Raw genomic sequence first — 12,361 nt, forward strand, 5'->3', positions numbered from 1 at the left:
GCATCAAAGAGATAGCACTGAGATGGTGAGATGTGGTTGGAAGTAGAATTGCAAAGACTTGCTAATAGCTTGGAAGTTGTTGGGGACAAAGTTGTGATTGAAGGACAGGCTGGGTTCTATTGTAATGGTTGCCATTCAGAGTGTTTGCCCTCCCTCTCTCACAGGGCTATTTGGCAACGTCAGCAGACATTTTTTGATTGTTACAACTAGGGATGGGGGTGCTACTGACATCTGGTGGGTAGAGGCCAGAGATGCCACTAAACATTCTGCAATGCACAGGATAGCCTGCCCCACCCCCAGCCTCACACACACACACATATACAGAACAAAGAATCATCCAGCCCCAAATGTCAATGGTGTCAAGGTTGAGAAACCCTGTTCTAGAATGACACTCAGGTTTCTAATTTCAAAACTCAGCAGATGCTGGTGCTATTTACCAAAACAGGGGCAAATGAATAAGGACCATAATTCTTGGGGAAAACAAACCATTCAATCTTGGTCATATTAAGTTTGATTTTCATATGAGAGATCCAAATAGCTTAGCTGGTTTAAATTCATACCAACTAGTACAAGATAGGTGTCTCATTCTAAATGCCACTGGATGAGGATTATAAGACTTTCCTTTCCTGGGATGATTTTAATCCTATTGGGTAATTGACAAGAAGATTTAAGAACAATATTGTACAGATGAAATCCTGCAATGTACTTGGTATCATTTTTGAGGTAAACAACTATTCTATTAGAAATGTTCTCTCTAGTTCTTAGCTTCCTGCCTATGGTGAGAGGTAGACACTATTGTCCTGTATTTATAAGGGAATATGAATGTATGCCAGTATTAGCAGTCTGATCAAAGTTCAGATTACATTTCTCCCTTCTCAGCCTTTCAGTTTAGTCCCTGTCATAAAGGTAATTTATCTAGCAGTACTTAGTTTTGATCAAATCTAATATATATACATATACATATAAACTATACTATAGTACATTATAGTATAATTATAATATAAAATATATATCTATATGTCTATAATATATATATATGTTCCCTCTCTCTAAATATATATATATATATATGTATGTGTGTGTGTGTATACAGACATATATACTACAGAAGAAGGAAATTTTCCGTGTGGCTTTGTAATTGCAAGCTTGTAAATGTAAGCAAGGTTAACTTGTTAACTTACCACACCTTTAAGGCATACTTCCTGGCTTCAGACTCTGGGCTAACCCTGGGGTTACAAAACCTTCAAAGCACTCACAGTTCAATGCAGAAAAGAATGGGCAGGTGTTTAATACTCACATGTATATAAATTTCTGCAGCTTAAGATTAGCAGATATATTCCTTGTGATGTCAATAAAATGCGTCAAAAATTCTAAGGATGGCTTTGCTTAGGGAAAGTTTGGAAGTTTTTATGAAGAAGTGATATTGATTTGGGTCTTGAAAAATGAGCAAGAGCTTATAGGCACAAAAATGGGAAGAAATGCACTACACATTGCAGGGATGACACGTGCAAAATCAGAGTCGTTAAGAGTATGCCATGCTTGGAAATGCTGAGAGATTCATGTTAGGGCAGAGGTGCATGAAGGGAACTTCCAGGAGCTGAAGCTGGAAAGGTAGGTTAAGGGATGACTGTGAATAGACCTGGATGCCAAGTTAATGTATATGGAATTTAAGGGTGAGCTAATAAGCCAGGAATGTGACAATTCAAAACAGATTTTTAAAGGAAAATCTCCCTGCAGAAGTATACAGAAAGGAATAACTCTTGGCAAGAAGACCATTATATCAAGAGGCTGCTATAATAACCCAAGAGTGAGATACCAAAAATTAGTCAAAATTTATACCAAGACACCTGACTTAGGAGACTAGGTAGATGATGTCTCTGCTAGAAGACTGAGAGACAACACAGGCAAAGCTCAAGAAAAAAAAGAGGCAAAGAAAGAATTACAAGAGGAAAAAAAAAGAAAATAGTGGTGTGATGAGAGACACTGAAGGAGAAAATTTCTAGAAACAGTGGCAGCTAACTGTTAATGTAGTAAAATGGCCAAGTAAGCTGGAAAATATAAACAAGTTATTGAATTTGGCAGGCATATTAGGTGATCGAATACCTAGGTAAAAAGCATTTTTTCAGCAAAGTGATGAGGGAAGCCAGACTTGAGTTGATTGAAAACAAAGTGGTGACACTATGGGGAAATTTAGTGGAGAAGCAAAGGAAAGACATACAGCTTAAAAGGAAGAGAAAGTCAAGGTCAGGACCATGGTTATAATTTTAGTTTTAGAAGACAAAGCCAGTGGAAAAGGAGGTTTTGCAGTTGTTGCAGCAAGGTGATAGCTCTGGAGGGGAAGAGGGCTAGAAGAAAGTGGAAGAAAGGACAGGTGCTGCTTCAGGTAATTTGGAAGTGGAAGAAAGGTAATTTGAGAGAATTCTTGCCTTTTGGCTTTGCTTTCACTTATGATGTTGGAAGCTTGACTGAGCGGAGGTGAGTTCCTGTAGAGGATTCAGAAAAAGTGGCAAGGGTTTGGAAAATCAGTTATACAGAGAGTTAAAACAAACTGAGTAGGGAAAAATGAAAGCTTATTGAGTAGTTTAGAAAGCCCAGCCAAATTCTCTGTCATCTAACAAAAGCATATCTGAAAGGTCTGAATCAGCTGTAACACTTAGGAATTGAACGACTTGAGAGATGATTTAACCGTACCTCTCATTTTTTAACAAATAAAATGGGGATATAGCAATAATAGTAATAGTTGTCTATTAGAATTGTTATGAGAAGTAATTAAATTATATTTATTAAAGTGACTTGTAAATTCTTAAATGCTATTGAAATAACACCATTTTGGGTTTGAACACCCAAAGTCAACATTTTCACTTATTCATGACTATACAACCTGGCATATTAGAAGGCTGGCCATGCTGACCCTTTAGCAGTTATGTGGGCCCTGCTTCTTTCCTCACAACAGCAGGATTTGTTCTGTTAGCCTTTTTACTCTGCTGTTAAGCCTTGCTCTTCACTGATGTCCTCAATGCTCTGAAGCTACACACTACACCACTCCCCTTCAACCTTGACCATGGAGCTGTACTTTCAGTTCTGTGTTGGTATCTGCTGCTAATAATCCTGGCAGACAATTGTTCATTGTTTCCCTTACCTTCTCATGCTTGAAATTATTCTAGCTTAAAGACGTGGGGAGAGACCCAGAGAGTGAATCATGGTAAGGTAGAAAACTTTGCCTTACTTATAAAAGTCTTTATGATCTTGTGATATCGTTAAGTAAAGAGATGGCAGGTGGCTCATGTGGCTTGCTAATGGTCACTATGCACTACTGAGAGTCCCAGGGCAATCAGTGAGCCATCAAATGGTAGATCCCACGAAAGAACATTTAAATGTCATTTAATCCACCCCCCTAATTTTATACTTGAGTCAACTAACATTCAGAAAAATGAAAAGAGCTTCCTCAAGTCCACTTAGCTATTCAAGGACAGATTCAGAATGAGGACTTGAGGCCCCCCATTCAATGTCTTTGCTATTAAGCTATGTTGCTTCTCCATGATGGCTTAAAACTTTTCCCAGGTCTAATCAACGGACCCAACTGGACTGCCCTGTGATCACTGATCTTACCTTCTTTCTGGATAAAAAAGCCAGCTCTTTCATCTCTTTTCTGGGCTGCTATACGTTCAACCAATTTTTCAAACCCTCTCAAGGCTGTCCTGAAATTGCTAACCTGAAGTGCAAGGTTGAAATGTTTTTCTTCCCTGATATCCATAGGGACATAGGGAATCTTTTATTTCTGTCCAGAAATAACAATGTAAATTTGCCAACTTAGAAAACTTTCCAGTTGTTACAATGTCTCCCTGTTACCTCAATTTTTGCCCTAGGTCTCATTCCTTTGATCTTAAAATCCCATACTGTGGGTAGGAATAAGAGTTGCTGCCACTAGGATGATAGCAGGGAGAAACACTGACTTTGGTCTAATGCATTTCATACAGGCAAACATTTCAGTAAAAATCCTGACCTCATAATGTTACCAGTGTCATGCATATGGTCCTCATTGCATCATAATATATCTGTAACATCATCCTTCCTTCACAAGGAGGAGATTGAGATTTCTTTCCCCACAAATTGTGTGTGTGTGTGTGTATACACTGCCTAAGAGGGAAGAAAAATGGGTAAAGACCAAGTAAGGAAACTGGTGGGGATAAGTCAAAGGACAAGGGTTAGGGAGCGCAGAGAAGGCCTCATTAATAGAAAGACATCTGGGCACAGACCAGAGGGACGTAAGGTAGCAAGCCATGTGGGTAAATGGTAGAAGGGTGTTCCAAGAACAGAAGGCATAAAGTCCTGAGATCAAAGTGTGCTTCATGTATCTGAGAAACAGCGAAGAGATCATGTGACAGGGGTGATGTGGGATGGGAAAGAGAAGTGGGGAGATAAGGTCAGAGAGTCGGGGGGCAGGGAGCAGATTTGTAAGGACAGTCTATACAGTAATCCCTAATCTACTATTGAGTAGAATACTGATATGATCTGATTCACAATTGAAAAGGATTGTTTTAGCTGCTTTGTGGAGGTAAATTGAAGGAGAGAAAGAATAGAAGCAGGGAAACAAATTAGGTGGCAATTTCAATAATCCAAGTGAGAGTTAATAGTGGTTTAGATTAGGATATTAGTGATGAAGGTAGGGCTAAGATGTCAGATTGTATGAGGGTAAATATGACAGAATTTGCTGATAGATTAGATGAGAGTGTGATAGCAAGAGAAGGATCAAGAATAACTCCAGCGATTCTGGAAGGATAGAGTAGTTACTCATTTTTGGGGAGCAAGTCAGTGGGAGGAGCAGATTTTGGGGGAAGAATTAAGAGTTCAATTTGGGATGTGTTAAGTTTGAAATGTCTATTAGATAAACAATTGTGGAGACTGAATACTCAGATAGAAAAGTCCAGGGTTCAGGGGAGAGCTTGAGAATCATCAACATTTAGGTGGTATTCAGAGCCACTGGACTGGATGAGATCTCCTTGAAGAAGCAAAATAACTGAGGACCAAACCCTGAGCATGCCAGTGTTCAGAGTTCAGAGTGATCAGAAAGAACCACTTACAGAGACTAAGTAGGAGTGTCCAGTGAGGTAGAAGAGCCAAGAGAAAGGAGTATTTCAGAAGCCAAGAGAAGAAAGTGTTTTGAAAAGGAAGGAAACATTGGAAGGACTATCAGCTTACTCAATAAAGAAATTGCATGGGAAGAAAAAAGAAGGAAGGAGAACCTGCAGGTTAAAAGGAACTTTAAAGACACACCAACTAGTCATAGTATGTGGACTGTATTTAGATCCTGACTCAACAATCAAACTGAAAAATAATTCCAACTGAAAAATAATTCCAACATGTCTGAGATAATTGGAAATTGGAACACTGACTAAGATATTTGATGATACTGAGAAGTTACTGTCCATTATTTTAGATGTAATAATTATATATTATATTATATTATTGTTATGTGATATATTTTAGAGTGTGAAATAAAATTCATATTTTATGGCAAGACAAGAAAAATTTAAACATAAAATATTTCTCTGCCCTTTGGCCTCCTCTCTGTCCCCTACTGTGCATTGTGTATCTGCATTATGCATTGACCAAACCTTCCCCATCAGTAGAAATACCTGAAAGAGCAACATTCTCCTAGCACCAAAAAAAACAGCCCCTTAAAAGATAACACTCCTTTTTCATCTTGTAAGGGGCCACAGCGACACTTAGATCTGAACTGTGTAAACTGTCGATAATATGTCATTTAATGTACAGCCCTCTGTCTCAAAAAACTTCACAAGAACTGTGCCTTGGCTTCTAACAGGCGGAAAAGTTCTTGGAGCTTTCTCAGATGCTGTTCCTGGGTTATAATTCTCAAATTTGGCTAAAATTGAAATTTTCCATTTCTTTCATAGATTGACTATTGATTAAGTTTCATTGACAAGAGCTACATACTGAAGTATTTACAGATAAGCGTTAAAATACAAAGGAGTGGCAAACTGTGCCAAATACTGATGATAGGCTATATAAGGTGAGGACTGATGATTAACCATTGGAATGTGCATTATGGTGACCTTGGGAAACACCATCTCAGTGGAATGGTGGATCAAAGAGAGGGTGGGAGGAGGGACTGTGGAAACAGCAAGTATAAATGCATATTATGGCAGTGGCTTTTGGGAACATCTTAAAAGTATAAGCTGGAGCAATTCACAATTATTGTGGCCATTTTTAGAGCTACAGGATGCAGTGGTACCTGTATTTTCTCAATTGCAAGAATGATATAACCATCAGTTTAAAGAGCTTAAAAGATATCACTCATATTCCCACCCCTCTTACAAAATTATTGATTTTAGAATATTTCCTTCTAGGCTCAGGCCACATACTTTGATAATTGTATGCAGTTTCAAAAGAATCATGCACATTATTTAAATATTAATGTATTCTTTCATAAATCTGTCCCCATGTTTCTAATATCCTTCATAAGTATATATTTTTTCTTTTCCATCTATTTTTCTCAACCAAATATTTAATTATTTTATTAATTGCTTTTTTACATATAAATGATTGTGAAGGTGATTGATATAAAAATTCAGAAGCAAGCACACATCTAGCTGTGTAAGGAAAGAAATAATATTGCCACTCTTAGAGAAAGGCTCTAGTTTAAAAAAAAATAGTTGGAATGATTTCCCTGAGCTATTTGGCTTCAGCTTCTATGAGTCTTATAAGATCTTGTGTGTGGAAGTCAGTGACCAAGGCCATGACATAAGGCCCATAGTTAGGTCCTCAGCTGGTCTGTGATGTGGCCCAGGCACAGCTATTTGGTAGAAATCCTGCCAGAAGCAATACGTTGCTCTGCTTTTTCTGCTTATGAGTTCACCCTAGTCAACTCTAGTTATCAACATAAGTAAGTGAAGGACCCCTCTGGCGTGAAATGAGGATTCTTGACTGGTGCGTGTGGCAGGGCAGGCAGGAGCTTCAGCATTGCATGATGCTGGCCAGCCAGGTACTGCTAAGAATCTGGCCATGTTCACCCAGGTATTTACAAGATAAAAAAATAATACAACAGCAGAAGATACCTTGATAACTCTCCTCCGCATGTCTGTCTCTTGAGTTACAGGCAAAACCGATGTCATATATATCAGGGCATAGCTGTCATACTGTTATTTCCCTTTGCCATCACTTTGGAAATTCCCTTATCTTTTCTCTTTTATCCTATATCTTACTTTTCCAGGGTTTATTTCCTCATTTTGGTGGCTTGCATCTAGAAATAGTTGCCTGGAAGATAAATGTTTGATACCTTACCCATCTGAAAATATTCTTAATCTTCTTTTGCATTGAATGATATTTGGGTAAGTATAGAATTCCAGGCTGGAAATTGCTTTATTTCAGTGTTTTGAAGATAACATTCCACTGTCTTTTTGCTTCTGGTGTTGCTATTAGAAGGAGTCTATTTTGATCAGATTTTGTTGCTGATTATAAGCTATTCTGATCTCTGATCCTTTGTACGTAACTTATTTTATTCCCGATCCCCCACCTCAGGAAACCTATAAATGTTCTCTTTGTCCCCATTGTACCAAAATTTCACTATAATGGGTACTGCTGTGGAGAATATATGTATATATAGATATAGATATATATAGATAGAGATATAGCTAGAGATAGATATACATTAATCATAACTTCTCTAACCAGTTCCTTTAAGAAATTGAATGATTATTCTTCTATAACTCCTTTGTCACCCAAACTCTGCTTTATAGAGCAAGATTATAAATGAGATTCCATTTTGTAAAAAATACTAATTAATTATTTATTTGGCTTCATCAGGTCTTAGTTGCAGTAGGCAGGATCTTTAGTTGCAGCACACAAACTCTTAGTTGTGGCATGTGGGATCTAGTTCCCTGACCAGGGATCGAAACCATACCCCCTGCATTAGGATCACAGAGTCTTAGCCACTGGACCACCAGGGAAGTCCCAAGATCCCATTTTAAAACAAATGTATGTATTTGGGGGGAGGGGAATGTGGACAGGTACCCAATTTTCATTAAACTGATCCCTACATCTCACACATCTGAGAAGTTGTATGCACAAAGAGAATTGACATTCAGAGCTTGAAGGTATGCCAGATTTTCTTTTTTGAAAAAGTTCAATATCATTCACTAACTTATGTTTCCTAAGGCCAGAAATTGTTCAGATATATTTGGCCAGATTTTCTTCAAGGCTTTTTCTGCTTCTCACTAGGAATCACAGTTCAGACATGTCAGGGAAGGATGAGTTCCAGCCCTTGGAAGGAGATTACTCAGTTGAGTAAGGGTCGAAGAGTCCTCTTAGCTGACATGTGCATGACACAGAAGGCTAAGAGTTATCAGTGATTCTGAGCAAGAGTGGCAGATAAAACCTGTCTCCATTCACGCCCTCATACTCTGTAAAATATTTTTTTTGGAATATGAGGGTTGTGATGATTTAATGCTCCAGAGTGGGAAGGTATTAAAATGGCCTTCTTTTTGTCTTGCCAGAGGCTCCACTTGAGGAATCCCCCCATTCTAGAAAAAGTGCTATACAGCCCATGTAGGAGGATGGGCTGAGAAGTGGAGGCACTGAGAAACCGATTCTTCACAGATGAGTCTATTCTCACCTTCAAAATACTTAAGAGGAGGCAGGTTCATTAAGAGGTTGAGGAGACCCTTGGTGAGCACTTCCTTAGAGAAAAATTTTGGAGTAGTCAAGTGACCATAACTTTTATCCACTTCTTTCTACCCAACTGGCACTGAAGGGGACAGTCTGTGGCCAGTTCTCCAACAGCAGGCCACATCCAGGATTTGGTAGGGCAAGGATGCATACATATTTCCAGAGGGCCAGATGCAAGACTCTGAGTAGAAGAGCCAAGCTGTGTCATCTTAGCACAGCCTGTAGGGTCTAAGGGCCCCTAACCAGGATCTGAGAGGTAGACCCAAGGAGCCAGCTGACAGAGGCATTGCCCCTGTCGAGGGAATTGTGGGAGAAATATCTCCAGTGACCTCAGTCCTCTAGAGATCCCACAAATCACCCCAGGAGAGAAAAACACAGCATTGAAAATCTGCTATAATCAGAGGGCACCAACATCAGATGACAACTTTATCAATCAAGGAAGATTTTTCCTCAAAATCTCAGAGGGGGGCCCAGAGCAGCATCTAAAGGTAGTGGTCAAGGAAACAGGAGAAGCTAAGTTTGTTGTTTCCTCAACCCCCATCCCCAGAAGTTCTCCAGGCTACAGCAGGCTCTGTTTTGGAGGGTTGACAGATGAGTTTTCCAAGAGTTTTAACATTTCATTATTACAATGTTCTGGACTTTATATTACTTGAAAGTGAGCAGAAAGGCTTTGAGAACTGATAAAATGTCAACGAAGGGCAGTGAAGAATAAGTGGAAAGAATATATCTGAAATGAGTACTGCCAGAGACAGTAAAGTTACTTTTTGCTTGCACTATACTGAGTCCAGCTCACTCAGTAAATTGGTTACATTTGCAGACACTGTACTTCTCCTACTTTGAGAGAGTGAGATGCAGGCATAATTGGCATAAGCTTTTTATTGTACTAAAATACACACCACATAAAATTTACCATTTCAACCATTTTAAGTGTACAATTCAGCGGCATTAAGTAATACACAATTTCCATTTCCAGAAGTTTTGCATCATCCCAAACTGAAGGTCTGTACCCATTAACCACTAACTCCCCATTCCTCCCTCCCCTCAGCCTCTGGTGACTACTATTCTACTCTCTGTCACTGAATTTGCCTATTCTAGGTACCCCGTACAAGAGGAATCTGTAATATTTGTCATTTTGTGTCTAGCTTATTTCACTTAGCATAATGTTTTCAAGGTTCATCTATGATGTAGCATGTATTAGAATTTCATTTATTTCTATGACTGAATAATATTCCATTGTATGTACATAACACATTTTGTTTATCCATTTATCTGTTGATGGACATTTGTTCTAGTTCCACCTTTCGGTTATTATGGATACTACTGCTATGAACACTGGTGTACAAATACATGTTACTGTCCCTGTTTTCAATTCTTTTGGCTATACGTCTAGGAGCAGAATTGCTGGATCATATGAAAAATCTGTGTTTAACATTTTGAGGAACGCCAAGCTGTTTCCACAGTGGCTGCACCATTTTACATTCTCACCAGCGGCACAGCAGGGTTCTAACTTCTCCACATCCTTGTCAACACTTTTTAGTTTCTTTGTTGTTGTTGTTTTTATTTTTTGATAATAGTCATCCTAGTGGGTGTGTGGTTTTGATTTGCATTTCCCTAATAACTAAAGATCATCTGTTCAAGTGCTTATCAGCCATTTGTATGTGTATCTTTGTAGAAATATCTGTTCAAGTCCTTTGACGATTTTTGAATTGGGGATGTTTGGCTTTTTGTTGTTGTGTTGTATGAGTTATGTGTTCTGGATATTAATCCCTTATCAGATATATTATTTGAAAATATTTTCTCCTATTTTGTGTGTTGTCTTTTTACTCTCTTGATAGTGTACAAAAGTTTTTCATTTTGATGAACAAAAGTACAATTTATTTTTTCTTTTGCTGCCTATGCCTTTGGTGTCATATCCAAGAAATCATTGCTGAACCTAATGTCATGAAGATGTTTTGTTTCTTCTAAGAATTCTATAGTTATAGCGTTTAAGTTTAGCTCTTTGAGTCAATTTATGTATCTGGTATAAGGTAAGGTTCTAACTTCATTTTTTGCATGTGGATATCCAGTTTTCCCAGCACCATTTATTGAAATGTCCTTTCCCCACTGAGTAGTCTTGGCATCCTTGTTGAAATCTCTATTCATTACATAGTCTGTCCTTATGCCAGTACTGCACTTGCTTTTTAAGTTGTAGTATTTTTGGCATTATCCTACGATTACATAATTCTGAAAATGAATAGAAACATATATCATTACTGACAAAGTGAATAATATTTGTAGTATCATTACCCGTTTCTGTCGAGTATAATAAATAACCTTAACAGTTCATTGTATTATAAAAATAAATCTATCAAAATTCTTAAACATTTGCCCGAAGCCTCTTATTCCCTTTTTTTTTCTTCACTGATATTATTCCTCTTGCTTAGGCATTGCCCTGGACTTTACTCTAAAGCCAAAGTCCTTTTACTAAAATAGCCAAGAACCTGCATTATCTGGCCAATCACTGCTCACCTACTTCTCTGCCCTTATTTCATAATTCTCATTCCACTCCAGCCACATTGGTTTCTTTGTTTTTCCTCCAATATGCCAAGCACAGTCCCACCCCATTACATCTACTCTGTACCTGCAGTACTCAGTGAGGCTATCTGTAACCACACTGTACAAAATAACAACCTCTCCCCTCCCTCCGAAATACCCTTTCTCTGCTTTACTTTTCTTTATGTCACATTTCACAACACTACATATGTACTTATTTGATAATCATCTGTTCTCCCAACACCACCAGGATGTAAGCTTTGTGAGAGCACGACTCAGCACCAATGAATGAATGAATGAATGAATGAATGCTTTAGGAAAGAATATGAGTCCTCCTTCATTCATTCAACTAATATTTATTGAGATCTTACTGTAGACTAGTCAGTAAATGGCATAGACATTAAACATACAGAACTTGTTAAATGGTTGCACAAATCTAAATCTAAAATACAAAATTAAATGAGTTTTTTTAAAGAAGTGGGTAAGTCAGTCTCACAGACAAATCCAGATTGGAAGCCTTAGTGACAAATCAAGATTTTAAGGACTGAGCACACTGCCCCTCAGCTATTGCTCAATGCACCCTGACTATCAGATTTTACCCCCCAAGGAACTTGTAATGGAGGTTCACTGAGGCTAGTCATTCTCTACCGATCTTTTGAATGGAGATGGGAGGAGGCACACACCTTCGTGGAGGGCAATTACTTTGCCCTTGCACAGACCCTGTGCTAGCCAGCAGTGCCCAAGAAAGGCTGCAGGTCTGGCTAGGGACTGCATCCCCTCGGGCCCTTTTGGGGCCTGTGCAGAGGCAGCAGCGCAGCCCTGCAAAGACTGATCAGTTCACGGACCTGTGCTTGACTTGCCCTCTGTTTTCACTGTGTAAAAGGCCAGAGGAAATGTGCTGCTTCAAGTATAGCACCACCTCTGCACCTGCTAGATATGGTCTAGAGCTTGAGGGCGCAGCCTGGGGGGTCGCCACAGTGAGGGCCTTAGCGACAGGGTGTATCCACTGCTACTTCAGGGAGGACAGGAAGGACAATATGGGCAGGGCTGGGGTGTGGCCTGGGTTTGCATTAAGTGTGCGACTCCGTTTGGCAGCGGGTCGTAACAGCTTCCTGGGGAGGGAGAAGCCAAGGACGGTGTAACC

The 12,361-nt window shown here is 39.0% G+C and overlaps 1 protein-coding gene across 1 annotated transcript in view; it reads right to left on the minus strand.

The window, feature by feature from the left end:
- WDR64 (WD repeat domain 64) overlaps positions 1–4,078 on the minus strand; it is a 147,027-nt gene extending 142,949 nt beyond the window's left edge. The window contains exon 1 of the mRNA XM_089907955.1: positions 3,610–4,078. Within this exon, the coding sequence (XP_089764081.1) occupies positions 3,610–3,754 (145 nt within the window). The 5' untranslated portion in view covers positions 3,755–4,078. The remainder of the gene's footprint in view (positions 1–3,609) is intronic.
- Positions 4,079–12,361: the final 8,283 nt, after the last annotated feature.

This window comes from Delphinapterus leucas, chromosome 1 (genome assembly GCF_059928025.1).
Source record: "Delphinapterus leucas isolate spDelLeu-1000000601 "Yukka" chromosome 1, BTC_Dleu_Yukka2, whole genome shotgun sequence".
Classification (NCBI taxonomy): domain Eukaryota; kingdom Metazoa; phylum Chordata; class Mammalia; order Artiodactyla; family Monodontidae; genus Delphinapterus; species Delphinapterus leucas.